The sequence below is a fragment of the Coregonus clupeaformis genome, unplaced genomic scaffold, assembly GCF_020615455.1.
Source record: "Coregonus clupeaformis isolate EN_2021a unplaced genomic scaffold, ASM2061545v1 scaf0060, whole genome shotgun sequence".
NCBI classification, from domain to species: Eukaryota; Metazoa; Chordata; class Actinopteri; order Salmoniformes; family Salmonidae; genus Coregonus; species Coregonus clupeaformis.
The window spans coordinates 830,205-850,312 of NW_025533515.1; the positions used below are offsets into that span (position 1 = coordinate 830,205).

General features: G+C 46.0%; 1 protein-coding gene across 2 annotated transcripts in view; it reads left to right on the forward strand.

Moving 5' to 3' along the window:
* The window catches only part of LOC121555328 (attractin-like), a 185,777-nt gene that overhangs the window by 32,148 nt on the left and 133,521 nt on the right, over positions 1–20,108 (forward strand). For both annotated transcript variants that reach the window (XM_045212892.1, XM_045212893.1), the window contains exons 2-3: positions 553–636; positions 16,433–16,546. In XM_045212892.1, coding sequence (XP_045068827.1) covers positions 553–636; positions 16,433–16,546 — 198 coding nt within the window. The remainder of the gene's footprint in view (positions 1–552; positions 637–16,432; positions 16,547–20,108) is intronic.

Sequence of the window (20,108 nt, forward strand, 5' to 3'; positions counted from 1 at the left end):
TGCTATAGGTATGGTGGTGGCTGCATGCTATCGGTATGGTGGTGGCTGCATGCTATCGGTATGGTGGTGGCTGCATGCTATCGGTATGGTGGTGGCTGCATGCTATCGGTATGGTGGTGGCTGCATGCTATCGGTATGGTGGTGGCTGCATGCTATCGGTATGCTTGTCATCGGCAAGGACTAGGGAGGTTTTTTATTATCAAAATAAATGGAATAGAGCTTAGCACAGCCAAAACCTGGTTCAGCCTGCTTTCCAACAAATTCACTTTTCAGCAGGACAATAACCTAAAAACACAAGGCCAAATATACACTCAGAAATGGGAGTCGACCGGGCCGTTTAAACGTTAAGAAAAATTGTCCATATGTTACATCTATATCCTTTTCCTTACATAGTGCTTCTACCCTGGTCTCCTCTTTGGTGTGGTTCCACTTTCTTGGCCACTGGTTGGTGCTGCTGATGAGAGCTTCCTTACAACAGGACTGATTCTGCTGCTTTTCTCTCCTATTGGCTGACTGGCCTAACCTCTGACCTCTTCTCTCTCTCTCCTATAGGTTGACGGGCCCCTCAGGGTTCCTGACAGACGGACCAGGAAACTACAAGTACAAGACCAAGTGCACCTGGCTCATCGAGGGAACGTGAGTGACAAACACACTCACTCATTCACTCACACACACACGTTACACTATAGACTCATATAAACACAACAACATGCCTCTACCCTGAAAGACAGGACCAATATATCTAGCCAAGCTACAGAATAAACCAAAAAGATGTTTACGGTATTCATTAAAAGTTCTATGAAGTGATGGACCTAATGGATGTTCTAAGCGTTATAATAGGATAATATACAGTACCAGTCAAAAGTTTGGACACCTACTCATTCCAGAGGTTTTCTTATTTTTTTAAACTATTTTCTACATTGTAGAATAATAGTGAAGACTTCAAAGCTATTAAATAACACATATGGAATCAGGTAGTAACCAAATAAGTGTTCCAACAATTCAAAATATATTTGAGATTCTTCAAAGTAGCCACCCTTTGCCTTGATGACGGCTTTGCATACTCTTGGCATTCTCTCACCCAGCTTCAAGAGGTAGTCATGGGCAGTGCAGGGTTGGGTGGTATACCGAATTTCACGATATACCGGTATTGATGCACGGACTGGTTTTTACTTTACTTTCTATAACGGTATTTACAGTTTTGGTTTGTTAAATGTGATACCCCGTGTGTAACGCACATTTTTATAGTTTACTCCGCTACTTGAGTCATCTCTCTCTCTCTCTCTCTCTCTCTCCATGCCGCTTTCCACACAGACCTAGCCCCGCCCCCTGTCACTCAAGGAGCACATTTGTAGTTCACTTTGCGTCTTAGTATGAATCTACTATAGTGTCTTTGTACTCCCTGACGAAGGACATGCAGCCGGAACGCGTCAAGAGTTTAAAATATTTGTTTCCATTGAACATGCAAATAGTCTGTTTTAATTATATGAAGAGTGCCCTTTCTTTTTGATGACCAATTTACTCCTTTTACCAAAGAGCACCTTCTGTCTATTCTGTACCTTAGCAGCACTTCCATTTTTTCTACAAATAAATCTATCGATACTGTTTTCACTTTGCTTCTTAATATAAATCCAATTATCCAATCCACAATATTTATTACAAATGGATTTATAAAGCCCTTTTTACATCAGCAGATGTCACAAAGTGCTATACAGAAACCCAGCCTAAAACCCCAAACAGCAAGCAATGATGTAGAAGCACGGTGGCTAGGAAAAACTCCCTAGAAAGGCAGGAACCTAGGAAGAAACCTAGAGAGGAACCAGGCTCTGAGGGGTGGCCAGTCCCCTTCTTGCTGTACCGGGTGGAGATTATAACAGTACATGGCCATTAAGGCCAGATCAAAAGTTCATAGATGACCAGCAGGGTCAAATAATAATCACAGTGGTTGTAGAGGTTGCAACAGGTCAGTACATCAGGAGTAAATGTAATTTGGCTTTTCATAGCCAGGCATTTAGAGGTTGAAATAGCAGGTGCGGTAGAGAGAGAGAGAGAGTTTAAAACAGCAGGTCTGGGACAAGGCAGCACGTCCGGTGAACAGGTCAGGGTTCCATAGCCGCAGGCAGAAGAGTGGAAACTGGAGCAGCAGCACGACCAGGTGGACTGGGGACAGCCAGGAGTCATCAGGCCAGGTAGTCCTGAGGCATGGTCCTAGGGCTCAGGTCCTCCGGGAGGGGAGGGAGAGAGGACCAGGTGGACTGGGGACAGCCAGGAGTCATCAGGCCAGGTAGTCCTGAGGCATGGTCCTAGGGCTCAGGTCCTCCGGGATGAGAGGGAGAGAGGGAGAGGACTGGGGACAGCCAGGAGTCATCAGGCCAGGTAGTCCTGAGGCATGGTCCTAGGGCTCAGGTCCTCTGGGAGGAGAGGGGGAGAGACAGCCAGGAGTCATCAGGCCAGGTAGTCCTGAGGCATGGTCCTAGGGCTCAGGTCCTCCGGGAGGGGAGGGAGAGAGGGAGAGAGGGAGAGGACTGGGGACAGCCAGGAGTCATCAGGCCAGGTAGTCCTGAGGCATGGTCCTAGGGCTCAGGTCCTCCAGGAGGAGAGGGAGAGAGACAGCCAGGAGTCATCAGGCCAGGTAGTCCTGAGGCATGGTCCTAGGGCTCAGGTCCTCCAGGAGGGGAGGGAGAGAGGGAGAGGACTGGGGACAGCCAGGAGTCATCAGGCCAGGTAGTCCTGAGGCATGGTCCCAGGGCTCAGGTCCTCCAGGAGGGGAGGGAGAGAGGGAGAGCCAGGAGCCATCAGGCCAGGTGGTCCTGAGGCATGGTCCTAGGGCTCAGGTCCTCCAGGAGGGGAGGGAGAGAGGGAGAGGACTGGGGACAGCCAGGAGTCATCAGGCCAGGTAGTCCTGAGGCATGGTCCTAGGGCTCAGGTCCTCTGGGAGGAGAGGGGGAGAGACAGCCAGGAGTCATCAGGCCAGGTAGTCCTGAGGCATGGTCCTAGGGCTCAGGTCCTCTGGGAGGAGAGGGGAGAGACAGCCAGGAGTCATCAGGCCAGGTAGTCCTGAGGCATGGTCCTAGGGCTCAGGTCCTCTGGGAGGAGAGGGGGAGAGACAGCCAGGAGTCATCAGGCCAGGTAGTCCTGAGGCATGGTCCTAGGGCTCAGGTCCTCTGGGAGGAGAGGGGGAGAGACAGCCAGGAGTCATCAGACCAGGTAGTCCTGAGGCATGGTCCTAGGGCTCAGGTCCTCTGGGAGGAGAGGGGGAGAGACAGCCAGGAGTCATCAGGCCAGGTAGTCCTGAGGCAGGGTCCTCCAGGAGGAGAGGGAGGGGAGGGAGGGGAGGGAGAGCGTGTTGCTTGTATAAATCAAGAGGAATAGAAGAACCATGAATATGTTAGCTACATGAAGTAGCTAGATTTAAGGATCTCCTAGGAAACACTTATCAACACTTTGGTTCCTACTCTGTCACAATAACTTCTCCCTGGCATTTTCATTCGTTGTCATGTCAAACAACGCTGTATTCAAAGTGTCCACTATTATATTCTTACTATAGAATTAGAATAATCATTCTATTTCCATGATGTCATCAGTTCACCCAAGTGTTTTGCTCAAAATCGCAAGTCAAATCGCAATTACAACATTTGGTAAAAAATAAGGCCTAGATCGTTTGCCCATGTCGTGCAGCCCTATGTGTGTACATGATCTCAACTGAGTGCAAACATTTATGAAAATTCAGATGTTTATGGGGGGGGTTAATTGAACAGTATAAAACAATCAGAATGGAGAAAGACCCTTGACTTTTTCCACATTATGTTACGTTAGTCTTAATCTAAAATTGATGAAATTGTTTAGTTTTTCTCATCAGTCTACACACAATACCCCGTAATGACAAAGCAAAAATAGGTTTTTAGAAATGTTTGCTAATTTTATAAAAATACAAAAAACTGAAATATCACATTTACATAAGGACTGAGATCCTTTTCTCAGTGCTTTGTTGAAGCACCTTTGGCAGCGATTACAGCCTCGGGTCTTCTTGGGAATGACGCTACAAGCTTGGCACACCTGTATTTGGGGAGTTTCTCCCAGATCCTCTCTGCAGATCCTATTCAGACCCCTTCCCTTTTTCCACATTTTGTTACGTTACAGCCTTATTCTAAAATGTATTAAATAAAACATTTCCCTCATCAATACCCCATAATGACGAAGCAAAAACAGGTTTTTATACATTTTTGTAAATGTATATATGTTACGTTCTCCCCTCGGGTGTAGTTCGTCTGAGGAGACGTAAATGCCTGGGCCTGGCCACACAAGGTAAACTAGATGGATGGGGAAGAAATGTGGGGTGTAATGAACTAAAATAACCAGACAACAACCAGATCTCAAGCTTAGCCCTCAGGGGGCGTTTAGTAATGTACTTAAACAAAATAAACAACACCCATAAAGAAACAACAAATCAATCAAATAAACCAGGGAAGGTAAGAGAAGGGAATATTTGGGAACAGGGTCCAAGTAATGAAAATAAACAAAAGGTCCCTCCTCTTCTACACACCTAAACCTTCCTAACACACTCTAAGCCTAACCCACTTTCCTACCTGTTTACCAAAAATACAGGGGTGACACCCGCCCGGCTAACCTAGTGTGTAAAACAGTGGGTTATCTACGTGTGAATGTACACCCATGGGCAGAACTACCTTTCCCTTCTCCAGGACCCAGGTAGGGTGGAATACAGCAGGAGGACCGGCTGGAACACAAACAAAGATAAATTAACACAGCCAAATAACAAGTGTCCTCTCCCCTCTTCTTCGAGCTCACACGGCAAACAGGTATGCTCTCGTCAATCAGCTACAGCTGCCAGGACTCTGGACCGAAGCCACGCCCACCATCGTCAGCCGCAACTCAGCACACCTGTAATGCCCAGAACACACAAACACACTACAAAGGGAAATGGGGAGAAAGAAAAACACGTCACACGTAACAATATATATATTTAAAAATAAAAGATACCTTATTTACATTAGTATTCAGACACTTTGCTATGAGACTTGAAATTGAGCTCAGGTGCATCCTGTTTCCATTGATCATCCTTGATGTTTCTACAACTTGATTGGAGTCCACCTGTGGTAAATTCAATTGATTGGACATGATTTGGAAAGGCACACACCTGTCTATATAAGGTCCCATAGTTGACAGTGCATGTCATAGCAAAAACCAAGCCATGAGGTCGACGGAATTGTCCTTAGAGCTCAGAGACAGGATTGTGTTGAGGCACAGATCTGGGGAAGGGTACAAAAAAATGTCTGCAGCGTTGAACATAGTGGCCTCCATCATTCTTAAATGGAAGAAGTTTGGAACCACCAAGACTCTTCCTAGAGCTGGCCGCCCGGCCAAACTGAGCAATCAGGGGAGAAGGGCCTTGGTCAGGGAGGTGACCAAGAACCCGATGGTCACTCTGACAGAGCTCCAGAGTTCCTCTGTGGAGATGGGAAAACCTTCCAGAAGGACAACCATCTCTGCAGCACCTCCATCAATCAGGCCTTTATAGTAGAGTGGCCAGACGGACACCACTCCTCAGTAAAAGGCACATGACAGCCCGCTTGGAGTTTGCCAAAAGGCACCTAAAGGACTCTGACCATGAGAAACAAGATTCTCTGGTCTGAAACCAAGATTGAACTCTTTGGCCTGAATGCCAAGCGTCACGTCTGGAGGAAACCTGGCACCATCCCTATGGTGACGCATGATGGTGTCAGCATCATGCTGTGGGAATGTTTTTCAGCAGCAGGGACTGGGAGACTAGTCAGGATCAAGGCAAAGATGAACGGCGCAAAGTACAGAGAGATCCTTGATGAAAACCTGCTTCTGAGCGCTCAAACTCAGACTGGGGCGAAGTTTCACCTTCCAACAGGATAACAACCCTAAGCACACAACCAAGACAACACAGGAGTGGCTTCGGGATAAGTCTCTGAATGTCCTTGAGTGGCCCATCCAGATCCTGGACTTGAACCCAATCGAACATCTCTGGAGTGACCTAAAAATAGCTGTGCAGCGACGCTCCCCATCCAACCTGACAGAGCTTGAGAGGATCTGCAGAGAAGAATGGGAGAAACTCCCATAATACAGGTGTGCCAAGCTTGTAGCGTCATACCCAAGAAGACTTGAGAATGTAATCGCTGCCAAAGGCGCTTCAACAAAGTACTGAGTTTAAAGGGTCTGAATACTTATGTAAATGTAATTATTACATTTTTAATTGTTAATAAATGTGCAAACATTTCTAAAAACCAGTTTTTTGCTTTGTCATTATGTGGTATTGTGTGTGTGTGTGTGTGTGTGTGTGTGTGTGGATTGATGAAAAAAACAATTTAATCCATTTTAAGATAAGGCTGTAATGTAACAAAAAGTGAAAAAAGTCAAGGGGTCTGAATACTTTCCGAATGCACTGTATTTTGGCCGTATCGCCCAGCCGTACCCCCATCAAAGTTGCCCATCCCTGGTGTACGTACACTTATCAGCATACATTTATCAGGACTTGGATTCAACCCACTAGTTCATGTTCTGAATGCATCCAAATCCCAAGAATGTTGAGAAAAACGAAGTGATACATTTATAATTTAATAATCCATGTAGACATCTGCTTGTTCTGCTGTAGAACTGTTCTAGAAGACACTGTCTGCATCCCAAATGGAACCCTATTCCCTATATAGTGCACTACTTTAGACCAGAGAATGGCACCCTATTCCCTATATAGTGCACTACTTTAGACCAGAGAATGGCACCCTATTCCCTATATAGTGCACTACTTTAGACCAGAGAATGGCACCCTATTCCCTATATAGTGCACTACTTTAGACCAGAGAATGACACCCTATTCCCTATATAGTGCACTACTTTAGACCAGAGAATGGCACCCTATTCCCTACATAGTGCACTACTTTAGACCAGAGAATGACACCCTATTCCCTATATAGTGCACTACTTTAGACCAGAGAATGGCACCCTATTCCCTACATAGTGCATTACTTTAGACCAGAGAATGACACCCTATTCCCTATATAGTGCACTACTTTAGACCAGAGAATGGCACCCTATTCCCTATATAGTGCACTACTTTAGACCAGAGAATGACACCCTATTCCCTATATAGTGCACTACTTTAGACCAGAGAATGGCACCCTATTCCCTATATAGTGCACTACTTTAGACCAGAGAATGGCACCCTATTCCCTATATAGTGCACTACTTTAGACCAGAGAATGGCACCCTATTCCCTATATAGTGCACTACTTTAGACCAGAGAATGGCACCCTATTCCCTATATAGTGCACTACTTTAGACCAGAGAATGGCACCCTATTCCCTATATAGTGCACTACTTTAGACCAGAGAATGGGACCCTATTCCTATATAGTGCACTACTTTAGACCAGGGAATGGCACCCTATTCCCTATATAGTGCACTACTTTAGACCAGAGAATGGCACCCTATTCCCTATATAGTGCACTACTTTAGACCAGAGAATGGCACCCTATTCCCTATATAGTGCACTACTTTAGACCAGAGAATGGGACCCTATTCCCTATATAGTGCACTACTTTAGACCAGGGAATGGCACCCTATTCCCTATATAGTGCACTACTTTAGACCAGAGAATGGCACCCTATTCCCTATATAGTGCACTACTTTAGACCAGAGAATGGCACCCTATTCCCTATATAGTGCACTACTTTAGACCAGAGAATGGCACCCTATTCCCTATATAGTGCACTACTTTAGACCAGAGAATGGCACCCTATTCCCTATATAGTGCACTACTTTAGACCAGAGAATGGCACCCTATTCCCTATATAGTGCACTACTTTAGACCAGAGAATGGCACCCTATTCCCTATATAGTGCACTACTTTAGACCAGAGAATGGCACCCTATTCCCTATATAGTGCACTACTTTAGACCAGAGAATGGCACCCTATTCCTATATAGTGCACTACTTTAGACCAGAGAATGGCACCCTATTCCCTATATAGTGCACTACTTTAGACCAGAGAATGGCACCCTATTCCCTATATAGTGCACTACTTTAGACCAGAGAATGGCACCCTATTCCCTATATAGTGCACTACTTTAGACCAGAGAATGGCACCCTATTCCCTATAGTGCACTACTTTAGACCAGAGAATGGCACCCTATTCCCTATATAGTGCACTACTTTAGACCAGAGAATGGCACCCTATTCCCTATATAGTGCACTACTTTAGACCAGAGAATGGCACCCTATTCCCTTTATAGTGCACTACTTTAGACCAGGGAATTTAGGGCTCTGGTCAAAAGTAGTGCACTATATAGGGAATAGGGTTCCATATAGGATGTATCTTTTAGAACAACCCCAGTGACCTCCAACCCCAGTGACCTCCAACACCAGTGACCTCCAGCACCGGGCATCTGGTGAGCAGACAAAAAGGCGTGATTGTGGTTTTAATAGGCAACATAAGATATCCGTGACCATATACAGATAATAAAGTTTAAAATATTTATCTTGTGAGAACAAATGTCTCTTTTGACCCTTCTGCCTCTGAATGATGTTATTTGCCCAGACAGTTCAACCATGTCCATAGGTTTAGCCAGTGTTGTGTTCGAGACCACCTAACGCGAGACCGATCCAAGACCGGATCAAATCGAGGCAGAGTCAAGACCGAGACCAGAAAAATGCGAGTCAATTCAAGACCACGTTTTCATACATTTGTAGAATGTTTGGGAATTACTTATACTAAGGCATTTGTGAAAATTATATGGCAATATAGAGTGGGAAAGCGGACACTGCAGTAAATAAAATCTAATAAAAACGTCTGTCTTGTCCAGGACCAGAGTCTACACAGACCGGTGCGCTATAGCCAATCAGAGCTATAGTAGGCCTTAATACAAACAAGCCATTTGCCACACGGGCCTGCCATCATTCACTCTGAACCGGACTGTGTGTTTACAGGCAGTAGCAACAGCGCGACTTTAGATCATTAGAACACATTCGCCAAAAGCCACAAAATACACATGAATGGATTTCTGCAAATATCGAAATACCACGGGAGTCCTCTTCCATTTGGGAACTTCACAGTCCAATTGATCAAACAACCATGAAAAGCTAGGCTCTCTCTCCCTCAGTTATGCACATCAACAACAACAAGATCAACAACTAATGCTAGCCAGAGCAAGAGGAGCTAAAGTCTAATGAAGGAACATTAGATAAACCCTCTCAAACTTTTTCAGCTAGTTGGCCGTCAAAATTGCACTGATAAACGAATGGGGAATAGTAGCCTGCTCGTCCTTCTGCAGCTTGCCTGCCAATGCATGCTTGTCCCAACCAAGCACCCAAGCTAACTGGGTAAAGTTGGCTAGCTTGCTAGCTAGCTACTTCCAGACACAAATGAAAGAACACCTCACTCTGACCATTTTACTCACCCTAGCAGAGCTGGTTAGGCTGTTTTCATGTTATTTAGAGCGTTCTTGACTAACTATTACCTTTTTTTGCCTACGTTTACTGACACCGGCCATATTCAGTGGGTGTTGTATGTTCGTAAATTCATCAGTTGTTCTGCGCTCTGGCACACTCAGACGAGAGTGCTCTGAAATCGGAGTAGATAGCCAGAGTGAATTTGTGAACCCAAGAGATATGCTAACTAACTGGATAACAGTTGTTCAAGTTCTTGCTAGCTAACCAAATGACACCTGCATCTCTAGCGGTGTATAGCCACCGTAAAACGATATGATGGGAAAAAGTCAGTCACTCACCCACTCCTCCAATGGCATGACATTACATCCTCCTAGCAGCTAGCTATCTAGCTAACGTTAGGCTCCGTATTTTTAGCTTGCTACATAAATAGATAGGCTAGCCTGTTAGCTACGTTATGACTGTCCTGTGATCATTGCCCTTGCTAGTTTGATTGTATTGACATTCCCAGCCTTAGTTACATTCTTCAGTTTTTGTCCAGAATATTGAGTCATTGAAACTGAAACAGTGCATCCTGAATGAAGGCAGGAAACAATGTACCAGGCCAGCTGTGATTTACAACCTGATAGCAATAGCGAACTCCCGAGTGGCGCAGTGGTCTAAGGCACTGCATCGCAGTGCTAGCTGTGCCACTAGAGATCCTGGTTCGAATCCAGGCTCTGTCGTAGCCGGCCGCGACCGGGAGACCCATGGGGCGGCGCACAATTGGCCCAGCGTCGTCCAGGGTAGGGGAGGGAATGGCCGGCAGGGGATGTAGCTCAGTTGGTAGAGCATGGCGTTTGCAACGCCAGGGTTGTGGGTTCGATAAAATAATGTATGCGCTAACTGTAAGTCGCTCTGGATAAGAGCGTCTGCTAAATGACTAAAATGTAAATGTAAAATGTAAATATTTTGGGACTACCAAGAAATGTATTGGCGAATTATATTAATCATTAATCAAGCCTATTATTAAAACCTCTTATAAAGTTGGTTTTGTAGCATAAACTGGGAATTGGATATTTTGGGCTGTTATTATGATTGTCTGTTTCATATCTGCAAATAAGTTAAAACGCCTTCAGTTCCACTTTAAACTTTAGGTCACCAATTACTTTGTCTGCTAAACGTTAAATGTTTGTTGCAATGGGAAGTAATAGTTGTGCATTTCTATTGGGAAATGCTTAGTGGTTGTGTTTTTGTATTCTTATGATTGGGACATACTGGCTTATTATGTCAGAGTTTATTGACTGCTTATCCTTTAACATCATGCTGTGTGACTGCTTATCCTTTAACATCATGCTGTGAGTGACTGCTTATCCTTTAACATCCTGCTGTGTGACTGCTTATCCTTTAACATCATGCTGTGTGACTGCTTATCCTTTAACATCATGCTGTGTGACTGCCTATCCTTTAACATCATGCTGTGAGTGACTGCTTATCCTTTAACATCATGCTGTGTGACTGCTTATCCTTTAACATCCTGCTGTGTGACTGCTTATCCTTTAACATCATGCTGTGTGACTGCTTATCCTTTAACATCATGCTGTGTGACTGCTTATCCTTTAACATCATGCTGTGTGACTGCTTATCCTTTAACATCATGCTGTGTGACTGCTTATCCTTTAACATCATGCTGTGTGACTGCTTATCCTTTAACATCATGCTGTGTGACTGCTTATCCTTTAACATCCTGATGTGTGACTGTTTATCCTTTAACATCATGCTGTGAGTGACTGCTTATCCTTTAACATCATACTGTGTGACTGCTCATCCTTTAACATCATGCTGTGTGACTGCTTATCCTTTAACATCATGCTGTGTGACTGCTTATCCTTTAACATCATGCTGTGTGACTGCTTATCCTTTAACATCATGCTGTGTGACTGCTTATCCTTTAACATCATGCTGTGACTGCTTATCCTTTAACATCATGCTGTGTGACTGCTTATCCTTTAACATCATGCTGTGTGACTGCTTATCCTTTAACATCATGCTGTGTGACTGCTTATCCTTTAACATCCTGCTGTGTGACTGCTTATCCTTTAACATCATGCTGTGTGACTGCTTATCCTTTAACATCATGCTGTGTGGCTTCTTATCCTTTAACATCATGCTGTGTGTGACTGCTTATCCTTTAACATCATGCTGTGTGACTGCTTATCCTTTAACATCATGCTGTGTGACTGCTTATCCTTTAACAGGCTGTGTGACTGCTTATCCTTTAACATCATGCTGTGTGACTGCTTATCCTTTAACATCATGCTGTGTGACTGCTTATACTTTAACATCATGCTGTGTGACTGCTTATCCTTTAACATCATGCTGTGTGACTGCTTATCCTTTAACATCATGCTGTGTGACTGCTTATCCTTTAACATCATGCTGTGTGACTGCTTATCCTTTAACATCATGCTGTGTGACTGCTTATCCTTTAACATCATGCTGTGTGACTGCTTATCCTTTAACATCATGCTGTGTGACTGCTTATCCTTTAACATCATGCTGTGTGACTGCTTATCCTTTAACATCATGCTGTGTGACTGCTTATCCTTTAACATCATGCTGTGTGACTGCTTATCCTTTAACATCATGCTGTGTGACTGCTTATCCTTTAACATCATGCTGTGTGTGACTGCTTATCCTTTAACATCATGCTGTGTGTGACTGCTTATCCTTTAACATCATGCTGTGTGACTGCTTATCCTTTAACAGGCTGTGTGACTGCTTATCCTTTAACATCATGCTGTGTGTGACTGCTTATCCTTTAACATCATGCTGTGTGACTGCTTATCCTTTAACAGGCTGTGTGACTGCTTATCCTTTAACATCATGCTGTGTGTGACTGCTTATCCTTTAACATCATGCTGTGTGACTGCTTATCCTTTAACATCATGCTGTGTGGCTGCTTATCCTTTAACATCATGCTGTGTGACTGCTTATCCTTTAACGTCATGCTGTGTGACTGCTTATCCTTTAACATCATGCTGTGTGACTGCTTATCCTTTAACATCATGCTGTGTGACTGCTTATCCTTTAACATCATGCTGTGTGACTGCTTATCCTTTAACATCATGCTGTGTGACTGCTTATCCTTTAACATCATGCTGTGTGACTGCTTATCCTTTAACATCCTGCTGTGTGACTGCTTATCCTTTAACATCATGCTGTGTGACTGCTTATCCTTTAACATCATGCTGTGTGACTGCTTATCCTTTAACATCATGCTGTGTGACTGCTTATCCTTTAACATCATGCTGTGTGACTGCTTATCCTTTAACATCATGCTGTGTGACTGCTTATCCTTTAACATCATGCTGTGTGACTGCTTATCCTTTAACATCATGCTGTGTGACTGCTTATCCTTTAACATCATGCTGTGTGACTGCTTATCCTTTAACATCATGCTGTGTGACTGCTTATCCTTTAACATCATGCTGTGTGACTGCTTATCCTTTAACATCATGCTGTGTGACTGCTTATCCTTTAACATCATGCTGTGTGACTGTGTGACTGCTTATCCTTTAACATCATGCTGTGTGACTGCTTATCCTTTAACATCATGCTGTGTGACTGTGTGACTGTGTGGTTGCTGTCTTTCCATCAGCCCTATCCAGTGGTGTAGTCTTTCCATCAGCCCTATCCAGTGGTGTAGTCTTTCCATCAGCCCTATCCAGTGGTGTATCCAGTGGTGTAGTCTTTCCATCAGCCCTATCCAGTGGTGTAGTCTTTCCATTAGCCCTATCCAGTGGTGTAGTCTTTCCATCAGCCCTATCCAGTGGTGTAGTCTTTCCATCAGCCCTATCCAGTGGTGTAGTCTTTCCATCAGCCCTATCCAGTGGTGTAGTGGTGTCTGGGGAAGTGGGTATACTCACATTTTTGCCCAAAAGTTCCCAAACGGCCCGCCCAGCGAAGGAAAGGAACCCTGTGTGAGAAATCCTATGTTTTTATTTTTCTATGTTATTTTTAAATGAGTGTTCCTATAGATTTTTCAGATTTTCACACTCAAAATCAAAACATATATACTTTTTTTAATGGAAAAAATTGGGTGGGCCTGTCAGGGCCTGCTCCCCAGTGGGTGGGCCTGTCAGGGCCTGGCTCCCCAGTGGGTGGGCCTGTCAGGGCCTGGCTCCCCAGTGGGTGGGCCTGGCTCCCCAGTGGGTGGGCCTGTCAGGGCCCGGCTCCCCAGTGGGTGGGCCTGTCAGATGATGACAATTATGCATCACAAATAGCCTGCTAACCAACACTTCGGACTAAACTTTTTCAATACTTGGTTTGCCTTAGTTAGCATTTACTGATAGATATGAGTTGAAAGGTCTTTCCTACCCTACCGGCTACCGATGTCATTATTCTGTGACCTGCTCCATGCCAACACCAGTTGAGAGCTGCTCCATGCCAACACCAGTTGAGAGCTGCTCCATGCCAACACCAGTTGAGAGCTGCTCCATGCCAACACCAGTTGAGCTGCTCCATGCCAACACCAGTTGAGCTGCTCCATGCCAACACCAGTTGAGAGCTGCTCCATGCCAACACCAGTTGAGCTGCTCCATGCCAACACCAGTTGAGCTGCTCCATGCCAACACCAGTTGAGCTGCTCCATGCCAACACCAGTTGAGCTGCTCCATGCCAACACCAGTTGAGAGCTGCTCCATGCCAACACCAGTTGAGAGCTGCTCCATGCCAACACCAGTTGAGAGCTGCTCCATGCCAACACCAGTTGAGAGCTGCTCCATGCCAACACCAGTTGAGAGCTGCTCCATGCCAACACCAGTTGAGAGCTGCTCCATGCCAACACCAGTTGAGAGCTGCTCCATGCCAACACCAGTTGAGAGCTGCTCCATGCCAACACCAGTTGAGAGCTGCTCCATGCCAACACCAGTTGAGAGCTGCTCCATGCCAACACCAGTTGAGAGCTGCTCCATGCCAACACCAGTAGAGAGCTGCTCCATGCCAACAACGTGCTTTGCGATTGTGTAGGCTACTTTGTGCATGATTTCTCTATTGTACTACATAACTGATAAGTCGTATACCTCCACTACACTACTTTGATACGCATCAGTGGGGATTAAGACGTGAGTCTAAGCACTGAAGAAACAGTGGGTATATGGTTTATACCTGAGTACACCCTCCACTACACCACTGGCTCTTTGTGTTTTACAAAAAGTTCACTCTCCTACCTGAGTTCACTGGTATTACGGTTGCTGTCCTTTCAGAATCACCAACCTGTCACACACTGATGGTTTGCCACTGCGCAAACATATCTATAATCGATATAAATGCTGTTAAGGTATTAATGTTTCAAGAATATTTGGCCTGGCAAAGCGGTTTTATTTGGCCTGGCAAAGCGGTTTTATGCGCTGACTGAATATTTGGCCTGGCAAAGCGGTTTTATTTGGCCTGGCAAAGCGGTTTTATGCGCTGACTGAATATTTGGCCTGGCAAAGCGGTTTTATGCGCTGACTGAATATTTGGCCTGGCAAAGCGGTTTTATGCGCTGACTGAATATTTGGCCTGGCAAAGCGGTTTCATGCGCTGACTGAATATTTGGCCTGGCAAAGCGGTTTTATGCGCTGACTGAATATTTGGCCTGGCAAAGCGGTTTTATGCGCTGACTGAATATTTGGCCTGGCAAAGCGGTTTTATGCGCTGACTGAATATTTGGCCTGGCAAAGCGGTTTTATGCGCTGACTGAATATTTGGCCTGGCAAAGCGGTTTTATGCGCTGACTGAATATTTGGCCTGGCAAAGCGGTTTTATGCGCTGACTGAATATTTGGCCTGGCAAAGCGGTTTTATGCGCTGACTGAATATTTGGCCTGGCAAAGCGGTTTTATGCGCTGACTGAATATTTGGCCTGGCAAAGCGGTTTTATGCGCTGACTGAATATTTGGCCTGGCAAAGCGGTTTTATGCGCTGACTGAATATTTGGCCTGGCAAAGCGGTTTTATGCGCTGACTGAATGGAAGCTGATAATTATGAGATTTTTACTCCGCTGGTCTGACACAGAGACAAGACCGAGACACTCAATATGTCGTCTCGAGACCGGACTTGTATACTACAACACTAGGTTTATCTAGCCAGACACGGTTCAACCATGTCCAGGTTTATTTAGCCAGACACTGTTCAACCATGTCCAGGTTTATCTAACCAGACACTGTTCAACCGTGTCCAGGTTTATTTAGACAGACACGGTTCAACCATGTCCATAGGTTTATCTAACCAGACACTGTTCAACCATGTCCAGGTTTATCTAACCAGACACGGTTCAACCATGTCCATAGGTTTATCTAACCAGACACTGTTCAACCATGTCCAGGTTTATTTAGCCAGACACTGTTCAACCATGTCCAGGTTTATCTAACCAGACACTGTTCAACCATGTCCAGGTTTATCTAACCAGACACGGTTCAACCATGTCCATAGGTTTATCTAACCAGACACTGTTCAACCATGTCCAGGTTTATCTAACCAGACACTGTTCAACCATGTCCATAGGTTTATCTAACCAGACACGGTTCAACCATGTCCATAGGTTTATCTAACCAGACACTGTTCAACCATGTCCAGGTTTATTTAGCCAGACACTGTTCAACCATGTCCAGGTTTATCTAACCAGACACTGTTCAACCATGTCTAGGTTTATCTAACCAGACACGGTTCAACCATGTCTAGGTTTATCTAGCTGCCCCCAGACCAGAGTTTGTCCATGTTTAGTTGAACTCTAGGCTAATCGTTTTTTCCAACAGCATCCTAACTGTGTTCTGTCTCGGTCCTGCAGGCCCGACAGCATCCTCACTGTGTTCTGTCTCGGTCCTGCAGGCCCGACAGCATCCTAACTGTTCTGTCTCGGTCCTGCAGGCCCAACAGCATCCTCACTGTTCTGTCTCGGTCCTGCAGGCCCAACAGCATCCTCACTGTTCTGTCTCGGTCCTGCAGGCCCAACAGCATCCTAACTGTTCTGTCTCGGTCCTGCAGGCCCGACAGCATCCTCAGACTGAGGTTGGACCACTTTGCTACGGAGTGCAGCTGGGACCACCTGTATGTCTACGATGGGGACTCTATTTACACTCCTCTACTGGCTGCCTTCAGGTGGGTACAGGGAGGACGGTGGTGGTGATGGGTACAGGGAGGACGGTGGTGGTGGTGGTGGGTACAGGGAGGACAGTGGTGGTGATGAGCTAGATGGTGATGAGCTGTGTAGGGGGGGTGGGGGTGGTGGTGAGCTAATATGGTGTCCATATAATAGACCTATGAGAAGAGACACTAATATAATATGATGTTGTCCCGTGTAGCTCAGTTGGTAGAGCAGGGCCCAGTTGGTAGAGCAGGGCCCAGTTGGTAGAGCAGGGCTCAGTAGGTAGAGCAGGGCCCAGTTGGTAGAGCAGGGCCCAGTTGGTAGAGCAGGGCTCAGTAGGTAGAGCAGGGCCCAGTTGGTAGAGCAGGGCCCAGTTGGTAGAGCAGGGCTCAGTAGGTAGAGCAGGGCCCAGTTGGTAGAGCAGGGCCCAGTTGGTAGAGCAGGGCTCAGTAGGTAGAGCAGGGCCCAGTTGGTAGAGCAGGGCCCAGTTGGTAGAGCAGGGCCCAGTTGGTAGAGCAGGGCCCAGTTGGTAGAGCAGGGCTCAGTTGGTAGAGCAGGGCTCAGTTGGTAGAGCAGGGCCCAGTTGGTAGAGCAGGGCCCAGTTGGTAGAGCAGGGCCCAGTTGGTAGAGCAGGGCCCAGTTGGTAGAGCAGGGCCCAGTTGGTAGAGCAGGGCCCAGTTGGTAGAGCAGGGCCCAGTTGGTAGAGCAGGGCCCAGTTGGTAGAGCAGGGCTCAGTTGGTAGAGCAGGGCTCAGTTGGTAGAGCAGGGCCCAGTTGGTAGAGCAGGGCTCAGTTGGTAGAGCAGGGCTCAGTTGGTAGAGCATGGCGTTTGCAACGCCAGGGTTGTGGGTTCGATTCCCACAGGGGGCCAGTATGACAAAAAAAAAAGTATGCACTCACTTAACTGTAAGTCGCTCTGGATAAGAGCGTCTGCTAAATGACTAAACATGTAAAATAATAGACCTATGAGAAGTGGAGACACTAATATGATGTTGTCCATATAATAGACCTATGAGAAGTGGAGACACTAATATGATATGATGTTTAAGTAGCACCGACCAAACAATGATAAATAGTGAATACGTGCAGTCACTCACCTGGGATATTGTCGATGCTCCACTGCAGAACACCTTTATGTACTTCAGGAAATTCAGACTTTATCCCATCAATCACAATGGCTGTCACTAAGATAATCATGAAACCATGAACAGGCGTCAGAGCTCAGGCCTATCGAGGACAACTTATTCAATAAAATAATCAACAGTATCAAAAGCTTTTGTATTCTCACATCTCTAACACAACCAACTGGGCAATGATCTTAGGCGAAGACACCAGTAGAAACATATTTCTCTGGTGTATTCGTTAAAATAAGGTCAATCAGAGAGGACTTTAAAGGATCTCTAGTGTTGGGCCGTGTAGGATTAGTCACCAGCTGGGTTAGGTTTAGATCAGTACACTTGTCTTTTAGATTGTCTGAAGGCTGCATTTCCCAATCAGAATTTAGATCACCCAGGATAATAACTTCTAATTTAATAAAAGAAAACAACAAACTACTTAACTCCTCGAGTGCACAAAGGTTAGCCGAGGGAGGACAGTTATGGATCCATTTTTCCCCAAACAGCTTAAAGATGGTAGCAAAAAAAATAATTAGAATGGATTTCATTAAAAAGACAGAGAAATAATATTTTATAAGAATGGCCACTCCTCCACATCTACCCTGTCAGTTCTGAACACATTATAACCCTCAATACTAATATCAGAGTCCAGAAGGGATCCAGCTCGGGGGGGCTGGATCCCCAGATATCCTGATGTGAGAGGGATCCCGGCGGGGGGGCTGGATCCCCAGATATCCTGATGTGAGAGGGATCCCGGCGGGGGCTGGATCCCCAGATATCCTGATGTGAGAGGGATCCCGGCGGGGGGCTGGATCCCCAGATATCCTGATGTGAGAGGGATCCCGGCGGGGGGCTGGATCCCCAGATATCCTGATGTGAGAGGGATCCCGGCGGGGGCTGGATCCCCAGATATCCTGATGTGAGAGGGATCCCGGCGGGTACAGGCCTGGTAGAAACCCCCTGAGCTGGATCCTCATGGTAGAGGATGAAGGAGCAGTAATCTCTGGAAGCAGGAAGCCAAGACTGTTGGTCAGCAGTACGGGATCCCCCAAAGCCATTTCAGCCCCATTCACCAAAAGGGGGTTGGGTAGGAGGGGAGGGGAGGCGTCTCTGCAGGGCAGCCCTGTCCAGTCAGTCAGAGAGCGGCGACACGATGGCGAAGCTGAGGAGTGGGAATGGGAAAGGTCTTAGAGTGGGACCTATCCAAGATATGCTGCAATGTCTCAATTTGCTTACTGTGGATGTCCAGCTCAGACATACTGTACGTTCCTCAATAAGCTGACCGTTTCCACATTGGAAATTTGTCCTGTCAATATTGTCCTGGAACTGTGCAAAATACAGTGCATTCGGAAAGTATTCAGACCCCTTTACTTTTTCCACATTTTGTTACGTTACAGCCTTATTGTAAAATTGATTAAATTGTTTTGTATCCTCATCAATACCCCATAATGACAAAGCGAAAACAGGTTTTTATAATTTTTTGCGAATTTATATAAAATAAAATAAATGAAATATCACATTTACATAAGTATTCAGACCCTTTACTCAGTACTTTGTTGAAGCACCTTTGGCAGTGATTACAGCCTTGAGTCTTCTTGGGTATGACGCTACAAGCTTGGCACACCTGTATTTGGGGAGTTTCTCCCATTCTTCTCTGCAGATCCTCTCAAGCTCTGTCAGGTTGGATGGGGAGCGTCGCTGCACAGCTATTTTCAGGTCTCTCCAGAGATGTTCGATTGGGTTCGGGCTCTGGCTGGGCCACTCAAGGACATTCAGAGACTTGTCCCGAAGCCCCTCCTGTGTTGTCTTGGCTGTGTGCTTAGGGTCGTTGTCCTGTTGGAAGGTGAACCTTGTCCCAGTCTGAGGTCCTGAGCGCTCTGGAGCAGGTTTTCATCAAGGATCTCTCTGTACTTTGCTCCGTTCATCTTTCCCTCGATCCTGACAAGTCTCCCAGTCCCTGCCGCTGAAAAACATCCCCACAGCATGATGCTGCCACCACCATGCTTCACAGTAGGGATGTTATTGGCCAGGTGATGAGTGGTGCCTGGTTTCCTCCAGATGTGACACTTGGCATTCAGGCCAAAGAGTTCAATCTTGGTTTCATCAGACCAGAGAATCTTGTTTCTCATTGTCTGAGAGTCCTTTAGGTGCCTTTTGGCAAACTCCAAGCGGGCTGTCATGTGCCTTTTACTGAGGAGTGGTGTCCGTCTGGTCACTCTACCATAAAGGCCTGATTTGGTGGAGTGCTGCAGAGATGGTTGTCCTTCTGGAAGGTTCTCCCATCTCCACAGAGGAACTCTGGAGCTCTGTCAAAGTGACCATCGGGATCTTGGTCACCTCCCTGACCAAGGCCCTTCTCCCCCGATTGCTCAGTTTGGCCTGGCGGCCAGCTCTAGGAAGAGTCTTGGTGGTTCCAAACTTCTTCCATTTAAGAATGATGGAGGCCACTGTGTTCTTGGAGA